General features: G+C 35.3%; 1 protein-coding gene across 3 annotated transcripts in view; it reads right to left on the bottom strand.

Annotated features, from left to right (window-relative positions):
• Positions 1–5,270: 5,270 nt before the first annotated feature.
• NLGN1 (neuroligin 1) overlaps positions 5,271–20,481 on the bottom strand; it is a 735,835-nt gene continuing 720,624 nt past the window's right edge. For all 3 annotated transcript variants that reach the window (XM_057545961.1, XM_007173568.2, XM_007173570.2), the window contains 3 exons: positions 12,873–13,085; positions 8,668–9,457; positions 5,271–7,889 (listed from right to left, as the gene is read on the bottom strand). In XM_057545961.1, coding sequence (XP_057401944.1) covers positions 7,067–7,889; positions 8,668–9,457; positions 12,873–13,085 — 1,826 coding nt within the window. In that variant the 3' untranslated portion in view covers positions 5,271–7,066. The remainder of the gene's footprint in view (positions 7,890–8,667; positions 9,458–12,872; positions 13,086–20,481) is intronic.

The raw sequence follows: 20,481 nt of genomic DNA, 5'->3' as shown, positions 1-20,481 counted from the left end.
CACAACCACATGCTAGGATTGTAGTAGAGGATTAAGGAATTAGTTACGTGGCTGGATCAGATGAACTTTAAGCTGAGTATTTTGTATTCCATGATCTATTTTGGCCTAATATAGGGTGACTTCAGATATGGCCATATTTATTATTAAGAAGGATTATTATACACCTGTCTCTGTTGATGGACTTGCTCAATAGAATTCATATAATATTGTGGGAACTCAACAAATGTTGTTTTATCTTTACTATTTTTAGACCTATCAAATAGATAAAACAAGATGTTGCATAATGATGTGATATAGTTGGTAGCACAAAAGGTGATCTGAGTAGTTTAAGTGTTTAAAACTATTCCTAGTGTGGCAATAATTGTTATTGGGTAAATCACAGAGTTGGCTCATGTGTCTAACACTCAATACATTGTCTGGCACACGTTGGGCGCCACTTGTTGAGTGAATGGATGGCTAATTCTTCTCATTGCTTGATGGGTGATCACTAGCTTCCAACTTGCCCGAAGCACCATTTATTTAATTCACCTTAAGGCTTTCCCCACAAATTCTACATTCCTGAAGAAGGAGGCATAAATAATAATGGGAGAAGGCATGGGAATGGAAGCTGCAGGAACTGGTGGGGAGATCTCTGGCAGTGCAGAGGAAGTCAGCTCTGAGCATGAAGCTGAGTGTTTTCAGGAGAGAAATAGAAGTGTTTAAGGGGAGATTCAAGGCAACTCTCCAGGATGGGGACAGTAGAGAAAGTACTTCAAATTATGGCACTCCACTAGAAAATATTGCTTTCATATGAACATTTATAGAATATATTTGGAACATTTCTTTTGAACTCAAAAATAACATTCTGTAACCTGTAAGGAAATGTAAAAATGTAATCATATAAAACAACATGAAATCCTACTAAACATCAAAATCCTTTTGTGGAAAGTGAAACTCTTAGAATGTGTTTTTGAACTGTTTGTTTATTTGGTACTGATGGCTATATGTGGTCACAGAGACCAGCAAGGCAATGACAATTCTATTTAGCAGTTTGAAAATATTGGTCTTTAGACCGTGCATGGGGAAATTCTATGATGTCCTAATTGTTTACTGTACTCTTATCTTGGATGATAGTCAGATGAGAGAGGTCCACACTTCACTTAGTCTTCCCTACAAAGATCATTATTGATTAGATTGTACAAGACTAGAAATATATATCTCTAGATTTTATTTTTGTTTGTTTCTAGTGACACAATTTGACAAAGACTTGTATCAACGATTAAATTTTGTGCCTCTTCCTAAATATTATGAATCTTGTTCTCTAAGGACAATAGATTACGGTTTAAAGGGATTTATTTAAATCCCTTTGTGCTCTTTTAAAGTAAATGTCGTATATCTCTGTTTAAAAAAAAAAACAAAACTATTTGGAGGCAAGAAGTCATTAATTAAAAATTGAGTTTTTCTTCCTTTCTTTCTCCCTCTTTCCTCACTCCTTCCCTTTTTCATTTTCTCTTCCTCCTCCTGCTTTCCTCTCTCTTTTCTGACAAGCTGTGTAACAACTGTATCCAAGTTCCCAAACTTTACTCTCCAAATTCTTTCCCTGCCTTCACCAAGAGGTGAACAGACCATAAAATATCGTTTCCATCAAATCAGAACTGTCAGCACATGTGTGGGCAAGAGAAAGAAGTTGCAAGGGAACATTTATCTTGGAAATGTTTTTGTGTGTGTCAGAGATGAAATTATTTCTGAGTTTAAAAATGGTCAACACAACTTGGAAAACATGGCAATATTTATTTGTGATAATAAACCTGTTTTTAATGAAATCCATGGATGTCCAAACACAAACTGAATCATGACAACCCAATGGCCTTTTGTTACAAAAAACATGACATATGTCCCATTAATTTGCTAAATGATACGAGTGCAGAGAAGGATGAATCAAAAACACTAAAATCCTTTTAAACACACCATCTAATATAGATATCAATTCTGGAAACGGCATTCAAAAATAGTTCCTCTGCTTTAATTTCATCTGCTGATTTTTTGTTACTGTACTTTTACAAATTTCTTTAAAGCTCTAATTGTCATCATTCATTTCAACACAAAACTGCTAGCACTTTGGCTTGATTTTTCATAGAGGACTAAATTCTATCACATTAATACATATGTAGGGAGGTATACAATGTCATTTGGAAATATATGAGTCTGAAAGGGCCATCATAAATATCCTACAAACTATATAGTTCATAGGCTATATATACCACATGGTATATATGATGGTTGACTAGATAAAATTATATACCTGTCTGATTTGATTGTCCCTAACAACTTCAGACTTCTTTTACATTACAATTACTTATTTGGCAAAAAAGTTTAAGTTTGCTAGAGATTTAAGTTTCCACACGTACCATTAAATCAAATGCCTAAATAATTGTTGCTTTTCAAAAATTCACCTTGCTCTTTTCCAGAAGTCATTTGGACCCATTTGATAACATACAAAAATCAAACTAAATGCAAGAAAAGACCTTTCTAAATAAAATTTTCTTATTGTTAACATAACATGGTCACCCTATTATAACTTTTAAATTGAATTATTAGGATCTGCAAATTAAAAAAAGACAATAATGTTCATAAATAAAATCCTAGAAAGAAAGGCACTTATGCCCTGCACATGGTTATTCCAGTCTGTAGATGCTACAACCCTTTTCAAATGGAACTGGTTTCTGGCCTGCATACAAATACAGCAAAGTGCCAGAATAAAATCAAATCAGAATGCTTATGAAAAACAATCAAGTTGGTTACCAAATGTTTCACATCAGTAGGAAATTTCTTTAGAGACTTCTGATGGAAATTTGAAGTGTATGCTGTTATATCAAGTGCAGGAGAGGTATAAGGCTGTTGGAGAAATTCCCTTAGTTTGTTGACTAAAAAGCTAAAACAATTGTTGTAACAAAAAGCTTGACAAGATAATTAAATGAATGATAACAAAATCTCATCAGGGAAGTGCCCATTAATTGAATTTATTTGGGAGCATGTTTCACATGTATAACCAAATTATCTAATTTTCACTCACATTAAAAGGTGATAGTCTATAACAACTAATTACTAGAAATGAAGAGAAAGGCCAGTACTTTGAACCAATAACACAGGAGAAAACAAATATCAAAGGACTGCCACCATATTCGACAGCTTCCTAAGAATTCCATTCATCATTTTGCCCTATGAAAATATTTCTGTGAAACTCGCCAAAGAAAAGAATCCCAGTAATTTCTATGTAGTAGTGTCTTTAAAGCTGGAACACAAAACCACATTCTCTGAATCCTTTCATTACATTAACATGTGTCAATATAAGTATGCCAACAGGTGAAATAACTGAGAATAATATGTTATAGATAAAACAGTTGAGTTTTGGTATTTCTTTTCTGTAAGAAGATTAGTGCCATCCTTGTTTTCTTCTTTAATATTACGTATGGTTGATTGTTTTAAAAAATTTTGTCGCTGTTTTTATGTTATACAGATAAAAAAATTGAATTAAAGCATTATTATGGTCAACTTTTAAATTTGAAATGAAGAATGAAATAATCTATACTTTACTCAGATTTTCTACTTTGAGCTATTAGCATGATCTCTCCAGATTCAAATTGGGTATTTTTAATGCTTTAGCAAATGACTTTCCAATTTCCTAAAGTTAATAATGAAACTCATGATATATCTGTAGCAGTCAACTAGATTTTGTTCACAGTCAACATATTCAATAAAAATTTAGAACTATGAGATCTGTCACTCTTATATCGCTAATGCCATCCTCTAAAACAACATTAATCTGTTGGTAAACATTTGGCAAGAATTTTGTATACTAGCAAGACAATGAAATGAAGTCAATTTTGGCTTAATGTTTATATAAATTGTAAGCAGCCTTGACTATTTGCAGTTTCATCAGAGGCAGGAAAATCTGAAATAATAAGTGATGACAGAAATATTCTTTTAATTTTGCAACTTTTTTTCTAAAGAAAATTATCATCTAAATAAATACACTTTAAACATATTGGGTAAAATTTCATAACAATATTCAAAATATTTCTTGCATTTAAAATTTATGTTTCAGCTTTAAAAACAGTTCTTAATGTTCTATTTATTGTGGGACATCATTTTACATTCAGAAAACTAGCTGTTGTAATTATAAAACTAGCAACTAACACTCATTCACAATGACTTCATCACGACCTGAAACAGTAATAAAACTTAGAGCTGCTTTATCTTCCACAAAGTTGATGCTACGTTAATTTAAAAAAAAAGAATAGGGCTATGCTTTGTTTTCCTAAATCATTTCCCTCAATTAGTATAAAATAGATGTCTGTTATGGTATAGCTATGTAGATCGAGTAATAGATAAGTTTAGAGCAACAGATAGGTAGATAGATATAAATATGGCCATCATTAAAATATAATAGAATGGTTTTGCTAAGTGAAGTAATGCATATGAAAGATTTCATTTATATCTTATTTTGTTGTCATTTCTATTTCTGTTTTTATCTTTTGTTTAATCAATACAGTAAAAGACAGTTTTCTGATTAAACAATATTTCAGATGTTAAACAATTCTTTTTATTTGTTTACATTGGCAGTTCACAGTCTAAAAGCATAACCAATCAGGCAAAAACTGTACGTAGACTGCTCTGGATTTTGAAGACTTTTTGCGTCTAACAGATTTGTATTTGAAGTTACGGAGCAATATCTACATTTTACTGATAGTTAATAATTGGGAGGGGGAATTATAAGTAAACAAATTCCTTGAAAGAGAAGATTTTTATCTTTAGTGTTAGCTTAATGTCTTGCTCAGCACTTTAAAATTTTCTTAGAAGGATAACTTTCTAACCACTACTTTACGATAATGTAATCACCCCTATATTGTGAACCTAGCTATTCTATTTCATGAATATTGCACATTTATTTCCAATAGATCTGTTCCTTGATGATCAGAATTGGAACCTGTGTTTCTAACTGAAAACAATTGGCACATTTTATTTCCACACCACTTTCACATAAGAGGTATTTAAAAATACAAAGCTAATATTTTTTTCATGAGTTCCTGGGCTTAAAAATTCAAAATATTAAAGTTTCATCAGTTTCATCTTAGATGAGACTTGCCTTTAAATACACGGTGTGTTTTCTGTAGAAGTTACCTATATGTCTTCAAAAACCTGACGTCTAGAAAAATGACTCTCTGAGGCAGTCATGTTTCTTTTTCTGTTGTTGTTGTTCTTGTTTTTTAAAAAAAGACAAAACAGCAATAAACATTTTAGCTCTTTAATGAGCAAAGATCATGTCTCTTAGCATTGGACTAATAGTCATTATTATCTTTATTTCACGCAATGACCAGTGACATGGCCAAGATGTACAAAGTTGTTTCCATCAAGTAGTATACAATTTTTTTTGTATAATAAGCTTTCATTCTTGAAAAAGAGTAACTGAAAAGAAAGGTTTCTGTTACTGCAGTTAGTTTGTCAGAGAAAGTTCTTTGCATTATCTTACAAACTATCAAAATTGCTAGTCATCTGAAAAAATGTAAAAAAAAATCACATAACTTTAGTCTAATAGAAATATAGTACAGGTAAGAGAGAAAGTATTTATCAGGATGTGCTCTTTAAGTCCATCTCAATTTTTTTTAATACAAATGTACATCTGATTACATATACAAACATTTGGAAAGGTCTGTGATATACTGTTACTGGTAAACAACAGGGGGATGAAGAGTTTCCTGTGGTCTTAGAATATTCATTTAAAATCACACGCATGTGTAAGACTAAAATCCTCCAGGTGTTGACTCTCCTTCTAGGTTTTGCATCTACGTTGCACTCTACTGAGATTGCGTGAATAAATTCCAGTGAATGAACCTCAGTGAGAAAGATAAGTGACGTGAGAAGGGACATAACTTTATATTGAGTTATTATTAGTAAACATTTTGTCATGCAACATGAGTAAATCAATGAACTGAGAACTGTAATCAGAGTGGTAATTTGGGGCATCCTTATATCATAAAAGACTAGTAAGTAACTCTTTGGACACACTTCACCTTACCAAAAAGAACAAAATACAGAGTAACAAAAACCACAGCAAAGTATAGATCCTGTAACACATGTCCAGTTAGGGTTATATTTCCATGAAGTACTTAGATGGGAATGAAAAGAATATTAAAAACATAGGAATTTTTTTTCTGGGATTCATATCAGCGAGTATTCACCACTATACCTATAGTTTCTTCAAATACCTTCCATAACTAATTCCGTCTATTATCAAAACTACTGTGAATTATTTTATTGTAATTACTTTTGCCCCTTAAAATCTTCTTTAGGTTCTGCCAATTGATGGAGGAAGCTTCTATTAAAAACTCCAATGGGATGAGAAGAATTTTAATTACGGCTTAATCAGCAGCACAGCCACCAAGCATATAAATTAACATGCACATCGTGCTAAAAATATCCAGTTTCCTTTATCCCCACAACTTTATACTGACAGCACTTATGTGATAATGTTGTACCTGCCAGTCTTTAAACTTCGTTGTTTTACTGGCAAATTTCACCATGAGCCTCCGCTAAGGCCATTAACAGCATTGGTGCTTTGTGTACTTATCCAAATATGTAAATATGGTCTACACAATAAAACAGCTCCAAATAAAAACTGGTGAAAATTATCTGACATTCCATTGGTGTGTCCCTTGTGCATATTCATGGTTGTTTTTTTAATTTTTTATATTTTATATTTCAGACATAGTTCTTTCCTGTTTGGTGTTCCACATGCCTAATTCCATCATGTAACATAAATCTTCAAAAAATTAATTCTTGAATGTGAATGAAAAAGTATCATTCAGAACAATTGCTTCAAGCAATTGAAATTCGTTTTTAAAGTTGATTTGTGTATATATGTACAATTCATGTTTTTTTCAAATCCCCCCAAGTTCTTGATATGTATATTCACATAATATTCCTCCTTATTTAAATAGTAAGCGTCTTGTAGGTTGAAAGCCAAGGAATCTTCAGTAATCTTTTACTGCAATCCATCAAAAAAATAGAGTTTGCTTCTCTTATCTGGCTATACCCTGGTTGTTGAATGTGAGTGGGGGTGGGGATGAGGATGGGGCAGAGTATTGTTCTGTCCTCCGGTAAATGTATTGAATGTGTGTAAGGGTTGAATCCCTGTTATAGTGTTGGGAATCATTGTAATGGTGTTGGGTGTCATTAAGGGAACATCATCAGGTGACCTCCTCATAGCTAGTGTGTAATCTGGGGGGCAGGCGGTCCGAAGAACCACCTCATGTGGATGGATGGACTCACATTCATGATCCAAATCGGTGTGCTTCATTTGGAGGGACATGATCTCCTCTTCTTGTGCGTGGGTCAGATCATTCGTAGTCGTGCGCTGAGGGCTGCATCTCCTGTGAACATCATGTCTCCTCTTATCCTTTTTGTAGTACAGGGCTGCAAAGGCCAAGATGTTCAGAAACAGCAGTGATGCTCCAACTGCAATAGTGACGCTCAGCTCTGTTGAGTAGTCCCTTTGATCCACTGAAAATGGACTCGGTTGTTGTTTGGGATCATCCTGCTTGGCAGTGGGAAAGGCTGATGTGACAGATACAGAATTTTTTCTCGTAGGTCTGAAAGTGATGTCAGTTGATGGCACTTTAGTTGTTGTCGAGGTATACTGAGAAATGTCATTGAGATTATGCAGATGAGGTACCAGCTCCAACCAGAGGTTTACTTTATTGGCTCTGTAATGTTCTTTAACTCTTGGTTTTAATCCAATATGGAGATAAAGTTGGTCTTTCTGGGAATATCTGGTCCATGCTACTTCTTCAAAGCGGTTGGGTTTGGTATGGATGAATTTTGTGTCTTGAGGGACTGGTTGATTTGGGTCACTAGAAAGGAGAAATTGTGAGAAAAAAATTGTTTTATTCTTTTAAAAATCAAAATAATACTGGTTTAACATCTAATTGAAGAGGGTGAACTCAGCCAGGCTTTAGACTGTGTTTTAACATAATTTGGGTCAATTTAGAAATATCAATCCCAGCTCAGGCAGGTTGTTGGATGATAATGTAGTATAAGTAAATCTCACATTATTGTTCTCTCTACCCACGGGCTGCTATATACCCAAAGATTTAAAAATTCATGTACATATGAGTTGTCTCGTAGGCAAGCCTGGCATTTGGAATTGGCAGGTGAGGATTTGAGTCCTGATGCTGCTGTACGCTAAACATATGAATATCTAGGTAAAGCTCTCGTAGCCTAACGTCCCTTTTCTGTAAAATGGGATTATAGTATCTGAGCTGCTCACCTCACAAGGTAGTTGGGAGGATCAAAAGGCATACAGTACTGTAAATTGAAAAATCTTTACAAAATATTTGTCACTATTGAATAACAATAATAAGAAGTCCTGTGTAATTAAAAAAACAAGATAAATTTAATTATTGAGTAATGCAATAAAGGTATGACTGTCTTAATAAACTTGACAAAGGAAGAATAAAGCAGTGATTTTTTTTGAAACACCACAAATATAAATTTTGAATAAAGGAACTTAATGTATCGTTGGTATTAATCTATTAAATTAAATCATTTGGACACAAAATACGTATTTTTTAAGTGCTTAAGAGGATATTTTAATTAAATTACAGCAAACTTCATTCCTTAGGTACATACCCAGTTTTAGCAAAATTTGTCCAGTATGTCATTACGACTGCACTCAGCATCACATCATTTTTGGAGAAATTGCAAGGAAATAACTCTGTAGGTCCAATCATGGGGATTCCTAGTACGTAGGGAACCTCATCACCATGAGCTGCATCAGCCCAAGCTGGAACCTGATCTGTTTGGCAATGATGGTAAAAGGCATAGAAATATGTGGGTGAACCAAAGTTTGAGTGAAGATCTGCTGTAGCTACAGCTGGTGCCACCCACTGATGGTCCGTAAACAAAGCTAATAATGTCTTCCTTCTGGTTTCAGGGTTATGACGGTCAGCCCAGTCAGTATACATGAATTTAATGGTTTCTCTCAAAACATCTTTGCCTTCAGGGTATCCATATAAGTTATCAACAAAATTAGAAACAGCAAAGTCAAAATCACTAGCGGAGATACCATCATCGCTATCTACTATATTTTCAACAAATTTTAACCCTTCCCCTTGGTTAACTCCTAACATTATATCATAGTTGAGAAACTCTCCTTGCTCCATCAATATCTGAGGATCATCTGGTATTACATCACCATCAATCACAGGTCCAAAGGCTATGTGGTATCGTGCTGGTTGAATATCTTGGTCAACAAGTTCTTTGTAAGGCTTCTTCTGTAGGCATTCCACTAACTCTACTGTATCTGAAACATTGCAACCAACTTTTGTGGCCAACATTCTAGCATATTTTGCAGGTTGGAAACTAACAGCCCAGCTGGAAAGGGCAGTTCCACTTTGAGCTATTGCTCGTTGAAAAAGTCCTATAGGAAAAAACAACAAAGAGTTTCAGATGACCTTTGAATAATGCTGTGGTAAAACAATAAAATCTGATATTTGAGACATGTCCCAGATATGACTCAAGAAACAGGGAGATAGAAACAGTTTTGCTTAAGAGAAGGTACATAGAGTCATCCCCAGGGTATAATGAATTCGAGAGGTGGACCTAAGTCATCTGCTTTGAGTAGCAACTACTTTGGGATCAAGAGATCTAAATTGTGCAATGTCTCAAAAAGGCAGTAAGCAAGGAGAGGAGAGTGTGGAAATACTTGTGGCAAAAAGGCCCAAATATTTATTTGCTCAGCATGTAAACACCTACGCTGTTATCATAGCCAACCAGATGCAGCTAACTCTCTCCCCTTTAACTCATCATCAGACTTTGTATTGTCTTTTGAGGATATTTCCTCCAATTTGGCTGCAAGCATCTTTCTTCAAAACGGCTCTGTGTGTTTGTTTTAATCAGATTTTATCTGAAAAAAAATTTTCAGACCTCACATAACTACTGGGGCTGGGAATTTGCTAATACCCTGGGGATGGCCCTAAAGGCACACGAAACAGAATATCACTTTAGACATACTCTTTCCAGCTCTTTATGTAAGACATAGTATGCTGAATATTCATCTTTCAGAAGGAGTTATAACATTTGAAGTATTTTCACTAGGTTAAAGAAAAAGCCATCAGCAGAAGGATTTAGTGGGGGGGTGATTTAACTTTTTCCACTGTTGAATGTGCACTGCTATATTTTATCATAAAAGATGAGCAGTACATGGTCCACTGCTTTTCACTTAATTACATTTAAGAATTATAAATCATGGTCCCATATGCAGCTTGATAAGAGCTGCATACCATTCAAATTTATAAATGAACTTTACTTATTAAGGTATTCTCTAATAAAATTCTTGTTTTAAAAATATAATTTATCTATTTTATTTAAAAAATTACATTTATTGTCAATTTCCAAATACAGCTTTGTAGTTCAGTTATTCAAACACATGCTCAATCATTCATATGTGTTAATGTGTAAGAACTCTTTCACAAAGGTGTTAAAGTAATGACTGAATTAGAAGCAAAGTTTTCATTTTTTCTCCAAACACATATATGTATTCAAATGTCTGTAATATGTTCCTAGATAATTCTAAAAATATTCAAAAAGTCAAACAATACTAATTTAACTTTGTTTTGGTTTCTGACATCTTTATGAACATATTTTCAGTTTGCTAGAGCAAAGTTTGCCAGAGCAAATAATATAAATACAAATAATTTAAAAAAATTATATAGGCTATGTGTTTGTCAACATTTGCTCAGAGAAATATTGTCCTGCTTAAAAACTTTATAGCTAAAATAAGATTTCTATAAGATTCTTTCCCATTTTAGGGACTTAATGACATTAATTAAATATACCAAAAAAGGTTTTAAGGACAATACACATCACATTTGATATAGTCTGAAATATGCCATCTAGATGATACTGGGAAAAACCACATATTCTACTGTCAGCGAGAGTGCTTGTTATGTGTGGTTGACTCCTGATAGATACAGGCCTGAGCATTGTTGCAGCTCTGGGAAGTTCCCAGACCTTAAAGTCTATGTCTGCAATGGAGGTAAAATTAGCCTGATGATTTCAAGATCTCTTCTGAGCATCTCCTGGTCAATTCAGGCAGCTTCGTTAATAGAGATAAACTTATGACTAGATCAAACGTAAGTCCATTCATCTAGCCAGGCATGGACAGATTTCCTTGAAGAGTGTGATGGAATGCTGTATTTTCAATTGTTTGCATAGCCATTTGCCACTGTTTACCACATTATGAGTTGATGAATAGCAATGCTAGCTGATGAACTAATTGATTCATCTCTTTATGCAATGCTAGTGTTATACTGGCTGAAAATGGCTTTGGTGCCCATGTTCACTTTACATTTAGAAAAAGTTTTAGAAAAAATCAGCGCAAAGAGCATTTGAGACCAAATGATCCTAAGAAGTCTGAACAGATTGTCCAATGTTATCCTAGATAAGTATTGGCCTTAGTATAGTCCTCAGGCTAGAACAATCTAATCTGTTCAATTAAGAAAAACAACAGCAATGAAGTTTGTTATTTCAAAATAAGTCATTTCACTACAGACCAAAATCTCTATACAATTGAAAGAGTTCTCACACATGTGTCATTTTGTCATCTTGGTTCAGAACTCTACTAATACAAATGAGATGTTACATAAACTGTGTCTATAAATTAAGTCTATAATAATATATGATCCTCCAAATATACAAACTCATTTAATGACTGTTATTTTGAAATTCCACATTAATGTGTCTTTGATACCAAACACAAATATTCTATGTCTGGTGCTCATATCATAAAACTCAGTCTTACAAATTAAGAAGCTTCATGAATTACAATTGGCAGTGTATACTTTCTTAATACATATAAAATGACGATGGAAAAGCAGAAAATACAAGATGTTCTATGCTGATGTATATTCTCTATTTTCCTGCCTATTGTGTATGTATAATGGAGAGAAAGTATTTGTTTTACAGACTTTCCAACAAAACACCTCTGTTCTTGTGGATATTTCAAGTTAATAATGCTATAAGAATGGGTGACTGAACTCATGGTAAAATGGGAGTCCATAAAGACCAGCATGATAAGCCTTGGGCAGGCATTTTGGAAAAAGGATGCCAAGGCCAGAAAATGGAGATAAGAACAATATTTCAAGGATTTAAGCAGCCTCAGTGCTCCATGCTGCTTTGCCAGGCTTCAGGGGAAAAAAAATTAACACTTTTGGAGTTGAAAATAGAAAAAGCACAAATTCAAACATATTTTTCTTTTTAATCAAAAGCTCTACTAGTGACCTTGATGCTTTGACAATTTTGGATCACGCATGCAAAATAATCAAACGTCCATTCTCTACTCAGACAACAAGTGAAAATCACGTTTCCAGACAAACTAGCTTACGACTGCTTCCGTATTATCTTCATACTAGTAAAGGGTTTAAAACATCTACTATCTAGAAAATAGATTATATACAAGCCTTGCATTAAAAAAATAATGAAAAGAAAACCCTTGTCTTTGATTTTGATTACTGAATAAACAGAGATAACAGAACTGTGAACATCTTTGATTTTCCCCAAAATCACCCTTTGGAGGAGAGGAAAGTACTGTAATGCTAATTATTCTGAAGTGTGTTTGAAAGGGCATCCATACCAAGCTCCACAGGAGACAAAGAAAAGAGTTTGACAAAAATTTAAACATGCATAGAGAAGCTGAAGAAACAAAGTTTTAAACAGTTATTGAGTTCAACCTAACACTTAGTTTAAACAGAGAAATATATACAGAGCATCACATACTACTGATGGTCGTGGCATGCAGACACCAAAATTGTCAAAATTTGCAACCTGCATAATACCTTTGGTTGAATTGCTCCAACGGTTACCTTCAGAATAATGGGATAAAGTCAGCAGATTGACACATGAACCCCCAGCACCAGATCCAAAAACAGTGATTCTTAAGGGGTCACCACCAAAGAATCCAATATTCTCACTAGTCCATCTTAAAGCCTGTATGAGATCAAGGAGTCCATAGTTTCCTTTTGCAGCCTGATCCCCTGTGCTCAAGAAACCTGGAAAACAGAAATAAAAAGACATCAAAGAACAACCTTTTGAGTTGACATGAATCAAATAGACATCAAATTTAAATACAATTGAAACCGGTGTTCATCAAAATGAGTACAATCCAAGTTCTTTAGTAAAAAATTACTTCCCACCAGAATAACATAATTTACTTTAGGAAGAATAGCAGAGACTAAAATCTGAAAAATGACATTTATCTTCCCCAAATGTTCCCAAGTTATCCAGGTAACAGGCAACAGGGGGCAGATAAAGAGAATGAAAACATTCTGAAAGACCTCAAGGGAGATATTCTAAGGGCCAAGTTACCTGGTGGAGATATTTGGGATGGTATCATGGGGTGTATGAGAATGTGTTTTTGCGTAAATACTGTCAGTCCTCAAGTTGCTCGTGGTCTAATATGGTTGGAATTTAAGGTATGTGTGGCAGAGTGGCAGGATATGACGGTAGAGAGCAGGGGTATTTTTCCAAGACTCGTGCATAAAATTATATGCAATTCTTTGCATATATAGGTGTATGCACATTTTTATTGATGATGCCCCATGGTTAAGAATCACTGTACCTGATGTAATTTGAGGTTACATTTTAGAACGCCCTAAATGCTAAACTGAGGAGATCTGCTCAACTAGAAAACAGTGTAGAATATTTGCAGATTTTTGAAAAGTTGAGATTCATATTTCTCCAATACTCAAAGCTCCATTTTATAGTGAATTTAATAATGAAAAGAAATATATGTTGAATAATAGAAAGAATGGAGGTGGTGAGACGTTACAAAGATCTAAACTGACAGAGTGGAAAAGGCAATTGAAGAAAAAAGAAGAACAGTCTAAAATTAATGAAAACAAACCTCAATTAAAATAGAATTGGGAGGTCAGAAAGGGAAGCTCTCATGCCCTATGACAATAGCAGAGCTCAGCAGGAAGAACAAAAACTTTCCTTGCCTGGCAAGAGCTCAGCCAATGAGAGACTCTCACAACTCAGCCAGTGAAAAGCCACTCTACTTCAAACTCTCAATTCCTCCAATGGGCTCTTTGTTTACTACAGCCCTCCCAGCTTCCTTTTCCCCCTTTTAAACAAGTTCTCCTCTCCTTGCTGTGGGGGGACTTGCATGTGGCTTGCCATGGTTGTAGACCCCAAACAGCAATTCTTTGTTGATCCCAAACAAACCCATTTTTACTGCAGAAATAGCTGGCAGTCAATTTGTTTTAGGTCAACCTTTTGATAGCCTGCACGGGGATCCAGAGAAGACCCTTGACGACTTCCAGGTTGGTGGCAAACAAGTGTGATACCCTCATTGAGCCTGTTGTTGCCCACTGCTTTTCTCGCCAACCCTGGAATTTAAGAGTAAGTCTTTCTCCACTCAAGTGTCTGCCCTATTTGCATTTTGAAGCCCTCCAGGTTTTACTGGGGATCTTTTTTTTTTTTTTGAATTTTATTTTATTTATTTTTTTATACAGCAGTTTCTTATTAGTCATCCATTTTATACACATCAGTGTATACATGTCAATCCCAATCGCACAATTCAGCACACCCCCACCCCCACCCCCACGCTGTTTTCCCCCCTTGGTGTCCATACATTTGTTCTCTACATCTGTGTCTCAATTTCTGCCCTGCAAACTGGTTCATCTGTACCATTTTTTCTAGGTTCCACATATATGCGTTAATATGCAATATTTGTTTTTCTCTTTCTGACTTACTTCACTCTGTATGACAGTCTCTAGATCCATCCACATCTCTACAAATGACACAATTTCATTCCTTTTTGTGGCTGAGTAATATTCCATTGTATCTATGTACCACATCTTCTTTATCCATTTGTCTATCGATGGGCATCTAGGTTGCTTCCATGACCTGGCTATTGTAAATAGTGCGGCAATGAAGATTGGAGTGCATGTGTCTTTTTCAATTATGGTTTTCTCTGGGTATATGCCCAGTAGTGGGATTGCTGGGTCATATGATAATTCTATTTTTAGTTTTTTAAGGACTCTCCATACTGTTCTCCATAGTGGCTGTATCAATTTACATTCCCACCAACAATGCAAGAGGGTTCCCTTTTCTCCACACCCTCTCCAGCATTTGTTGCTTCTAGGTTTTCTGATGATGCCCATTCTAACTGGCGTGAGGTGATACCTCATTGTAGTTTTGATTTGCATTTTTCTCATAATTAGTGATGTTGAGCAGCTTTTCATGTGCTTCTTGTCCATCTGTATGTCCTCTTTGGAGAAATGTCTATTTAGGTCTTCTGCCCATTTTTGGATTGGGTTGTTTGTTTTTTTAATATTGAGCTGCATGAGCTATTTATATATTTTAGAGATTAATTCTTTGTCCGTTGATTCATTTGAAAATATTTTCTCTCATTCTGAGGGTTGTCTTTTTGTCTTGCTTATGGTTTCCTTTGCTGTGCAAAAGCTTTGAAGTTTTATTAGGTCCCATTTATTTTTGTTTCTATTTCCATTACTCTAGGAGGTGGATCAAAAAAGATCTTGCTGTGATTTATGTCCAAGAGTGTTCTTCCTATGTTTTCCTCTAAGAGTTTTATAGTGTCCGGTCTTACATTTAGGTCTCGAATCCATTTTGAGTTTATTTTTGTGTATGGTGTTAGAGAGTGTTCTAATTTCATTTTTTACATGTAGCTGTCCAGTTTTCCCAGCACCACTTATTGAAGAGACTGTCTTTTCTCCATTGTATATCCTTGCCTCCTTTGTCATAGATTAGTTGACCATAGGTGCGTGGATTTATCTCTGGGCTTTGTATCTTGTTCCATTGATCTGTTTCTGTTTTTGTGCCAGTACCATGTTGTCTTGATTACTGTAGCTTTGTGGTATAGTCTGATGTCAGGGAGTCTGATTTCTCCAGCTCCACTTTTTTCCCTCAAGACTGCTTTGGCTATTTGGGGTTTTTTGTGTCTTCATACAAATTTTAAGATTTTTTTTGTTCTAGTTCTGTAAAAAATGCCATTGGTAATTTGATAGGGATTGCATTGAATCTGTAGATTGCGTTGGGTAGTATAGTCATTTTCACAACATTGATTCTTCCAATCCAAGAACATGGTATATCTCTCCATCTGTTGGTATCATCTTTAATTTCTTTCAACAGTGTCTTATAGTTTTCTGCATACAGGTCTTTTGTCTCCCTAGGTAGGTTTATTCCTAGGTATTTTATTCTTTTTGTTGCACTGGTAAATGGGAGTGTTTCCTTAATTTCTCTTTCAGATATTTCATCATTAGTGTATAGGAATGGAAGAGATTTCTGTGCATTAATTTTGTATCCTGCAACTTTACCAAATTCATTGATTAGCTCTAGTAGTTTTCTGGTGGCATCTTTAGGATTCTCTATGTATAGTATCATGTCATCTGCAAACAGTGACAGTTTTTCTTCTTCTTTTCCAATTTGTATTCCTTTCATTTCTTTTTCTCCTCTGATTGTCATGGCTAGGACTTCCAAAGCTATGTTGAATAACAGTGGCGAGAGTGGACATCCTTGTCTTGTTCCTGATCTTAGAGGAAATGCTTTCAGTTTTCACCATTGAGAATGATGTTTGTTGTGGGTTTGTCATATATGCCCTTTATTATGTTGAGGTAGGTTTCCCCAATGCCCATTTTCTGGAGAGTTTTTTTTTTTTTATCATAAATGGGTATTGAATTTTGTCAAAGCTTTTTCTGTATCTATTGAGACGATCATATGGTTTTTATTCTTCAGTTTGTTAATATGGTGTATCACATTGATTGATTTGCGTATATTGAAGAATCCTTGCATCCCTGGGGTAAATCTCACTTGATCATGGTGTATGATCCTTTTAAGGTGTTGTTGGATTCTGTTTGCTAGTATTTTGTTGAGGATTTTTGCATCTATATTCATCAGTGATATTGGTCTGTAATTTTCTTTTTTTCTAGTATCTTTGTCTGGTTTTGGTATCAGGGTGATGTTGGCCTCATAGAATGAGTTTGGGAGTGTTCCTTCCTCTGCAATTTTTTAGAAGAGTTTGAGAAGGATGGGTGTTAGCTCTTCTCTAAATGTTTGATAGAATTCACCTGTGAAGCCATCTGGTCCTGGACTTTTGTTTGTTGGAAGATTTTTAACCACAGTTTCAATTTCATTACTTTTGATTGGTCTGTTCATATTTTCTATTTCTTCCTGGTTCAGTCTTGGAAGGTTATACCTTTCTAAGAATTTGTCCATTTCTTCCAGGTTGTCCATTTTATTGGCATAGAGTTGCTTGTAGTAGTCTCTTAGGATGCTTTGTATTTCTGCAGCGTCTGTTGTAACTTCTCCTTTTTCATTTGTAATTTTATTGATTTGAGTCCTCTCCCTCTTTTTCTTGATGAGTCTGCCTCATGCGTTATCAATTTTGTTTACCTTCTCAAAGAACCAGCTTTTAGTTTTATTGATCTTTGCTATTGTTTTCTTTGTTTCTATTTCATTTATTTCTGCTCTGATCTTTATGATTTCTGTTCTGCAGCAGTGAATTCCACCATTCTGTCTTCCAGGTCCACTTATCCATTCTTCTGTCTCAGTTATTCTGCTTGATTCCTTCTAGTATATTTTTCATTTCAGTTATTGTGTTGTTCATCTCTGTTTGTTTGTTCTTTAATTCTTCTACATCTTTGTTAAACATTTCCTGCATGTTCTCGATCTTTGCCTCCATTCTTTTTCCAAGGTCCTGGATCATCTTTACTGTCATTATTCTGAATTCTTTTTCTGGAAGGTTTCCTATCTCCACTTCATTTAGTTGTTTTTCTGGGGTTTTATCTTGTTCCTTCATCTAGTACATAGCCTTCTGCCTTTTCATCTTTCCTATCTTTCTGTGAATGTGGTTTTTGTTCCACAGGCAGGATTGTAATTCTTCTTTCTTCTGCTGTCTGCCCTCCGGTGGATGAGTCTATCTTATTGGGGATCTATTTTAAGGCTTTGTCCTCTGGCTAAGACTTTGTTCTGTATGCGAGTACTTGTTTGGCACTTCTGCCTGATTTTTGAAATTGGGCTTTTTGAATTGGAACTGTGCTCACCTTTGGCAGGATTCCTTTTGGAACGGTGCTGGCTGTTTGTCCTGGAATTGCCTAGCTTTTGGTCCATCCTTCCGGAACAGGGGCTGTTTCTTTAGAACTGTGCCAGTTCAGCCTTTGACCCAATTCCTTTTGTAATAGGGGTGTTCTATTGGCACTGCACTATTAAGCCTTCAGCCTGACTCCCTTCAAATTGGGCTGCTCCATTAAAGCTGTACTGAGCAGACTTTGGCTTGGCTCCCTCTGGACTAGACTGTTCCTTTTGAACTGGCTGGTATTAGGCCTGCAGGCTGTTTGAGCTCTTTGAGTTGCTTGAGCTGTTTAGGCTGTTTGAAAATGATTCTTTTTCTCTAGGTAGAAACCTCTGGGGAATGGGATCCCAGTTAACTAAACATTTTGAGCATGCCCCACTTACAGGGACCTTGACCAATTTTATGTTTAAAAACTATGGTCCTCTTATTCAAACCGAAAGTCACAAAAATTATAATCATCCTCATCAGTTCACTCAGTTCCATGTAATTAATTTTTTTTCATCTTGATCTTTTGTTAGCACTTTTATGAATTCATCAGCTTTCCATTAGAGTTCAGAAAATGCTTATTCATTCAGTTCAGCAGTATAGTCAGTTACTAGAAACCTGTACTTGTCAGAGTCTTTTCCATGAATTCCTTGAAGATGAAACCTTTTTATAGCAACATATTTGCAAAAGCATCAGAGTATACCCAGAACTGTCTGTAAATGACAAAAGACTTAAAAATGACCACAGTTAAAGATTTGATGAAAGTTCATAATAATGCAATTGACAACAGAGGCAAAAACTATACAAATCAATTTTCACTGCAAAGTAAAGGAGCTGTTACAGTGGAGGATTACTGGACTGAATGTCAATGTTATGACATAGTATGAGTGTGTTTCGTGTTTGGTAATTGCAATCATTGTTGCTTTTGTTGTGGTCATCCATTTACAATGCTTGGTGTCAGTTTATCTCTTGTAAAAATAAAATACAGTGTGTGTGTGTGTGAAAAGAAAATAAAAATAAAAAATAATTAAAAAAAACAAAAAAACCAAAAAACTATGGTCCTTCCTCAGGTACCTTTCTAACTAATGGACCAACCTAACAAAAGGTGATTTAGAATATCAACGACCATTATAGGAAGCTTTTTAAATCCCCAAACTTACTTTTCTTGAAACTGAATTGGGCAACCATAGCTCTAAAATTTCCAAAAACTGAATGTCATACCTATTTCAATTGGTATTTTGAAGCTTCCAAATGTTATCAGGAGCCTAAAATTGCCTCTTTGCACAATAAAAGTTTTAAGATTAATTGAGGCAAACAATTAAAGAAAGATAAAATTGCTTCTGAAGCTTCATTCTCCTTCTCTGGCTTCTATGTCTCACGCCCTGCCTCTGGTGCCATCTTCCTCCTTCCCCTCTATATCACCTACACATCCTCTGTATCCGCAATTCCTCCATATTAATTCTCTTGCCAAACTTCCCTTTTATCCCTGAAACTCAGCCCACCCATAGGCAAAGATTTTCCCAAAGTAACCAAAGATCCTCGCAGAATTACTGAGGAATTTAATATAGTCATTCAGACTTATCAGCCTGGTTTCTCTGATTCATATCAGCTAGTTCATATGCTTGTTGGTGAAGGCCAGACCCAGTACTGGATGAAAACTGCTAATTGGGAAAATCCTGAATTCTAGAATCAACTGAGAGACCAGCCTGCTAACTTATATCTGATCAGGCTCAGGAAATCACTGGTGACTTCATCAGGCAATTCCTAGGGACTTTCCAAAGCCTGTTGATTGGATAAAATTCAGGCTTGCACACAAAAATATGATGAAACTGTTCATGACTATTACAATCGACTTCAGATTATTTTTAGAGAAAATTCTGGTCTTCCTTCAGATGTTGATTCTACCCTGATAGCTTTTAACTCTATGTTTATGAATGGGATGCACAGAGACCTTTCCCTTCTAGTGAAAAGAATCAGGATGGAATGGGAAACCGTGTCCACTCCCGATTTAGTTAATCTGACAAGGCAGCTCTCACTCACTTTAGATGGGTCAGCTAAAAGGAAAACCATCAAAATTCTTAATCTTCAATTCCAGCAAATGAAGGCCCCTAAACAAAACCAAAACTGTCCTGGTTTCTGCTATTATTGAAAAGAGCCAGGAAATTGGAAAAGAGATTGTTATAAATTTAAGTGCTGTAGGTGCCTTCAGTCTTCCAGCCTCCCTTTCTAAGTTCCCCCCAATTCTCAATGACGGGGCTCCAAGGAACTACAGGGGCTCTTCCCTACCCTCCCTCTTGATCAGCTTGGAGAAAAATTTCTCCAAATTGGGGATGAATCTCTTCCAGTCCTAAGTGACACCAAAGTCACAC

This window comes from Balaenoptera acutorostrata, chromosome 4, assembly GCF_949987535.1.
Source record: "Balaenoptera acutorostrata chromosome 4, mBalAcu1.1, whole genome shotgun sequence".
Lineage (NCBI taxonomy): Eukaryota > Metazoa > Chordata > Mammalia > Artiodactyla > Balaenopteridae > Balaenoptera > Balaenoptera acutorostrata.
The sequence above is the reverse complement of the archived record's forward strand: the minus strand, read 5'-3'. Positions and strand labels throughout refer to the sequence as shown.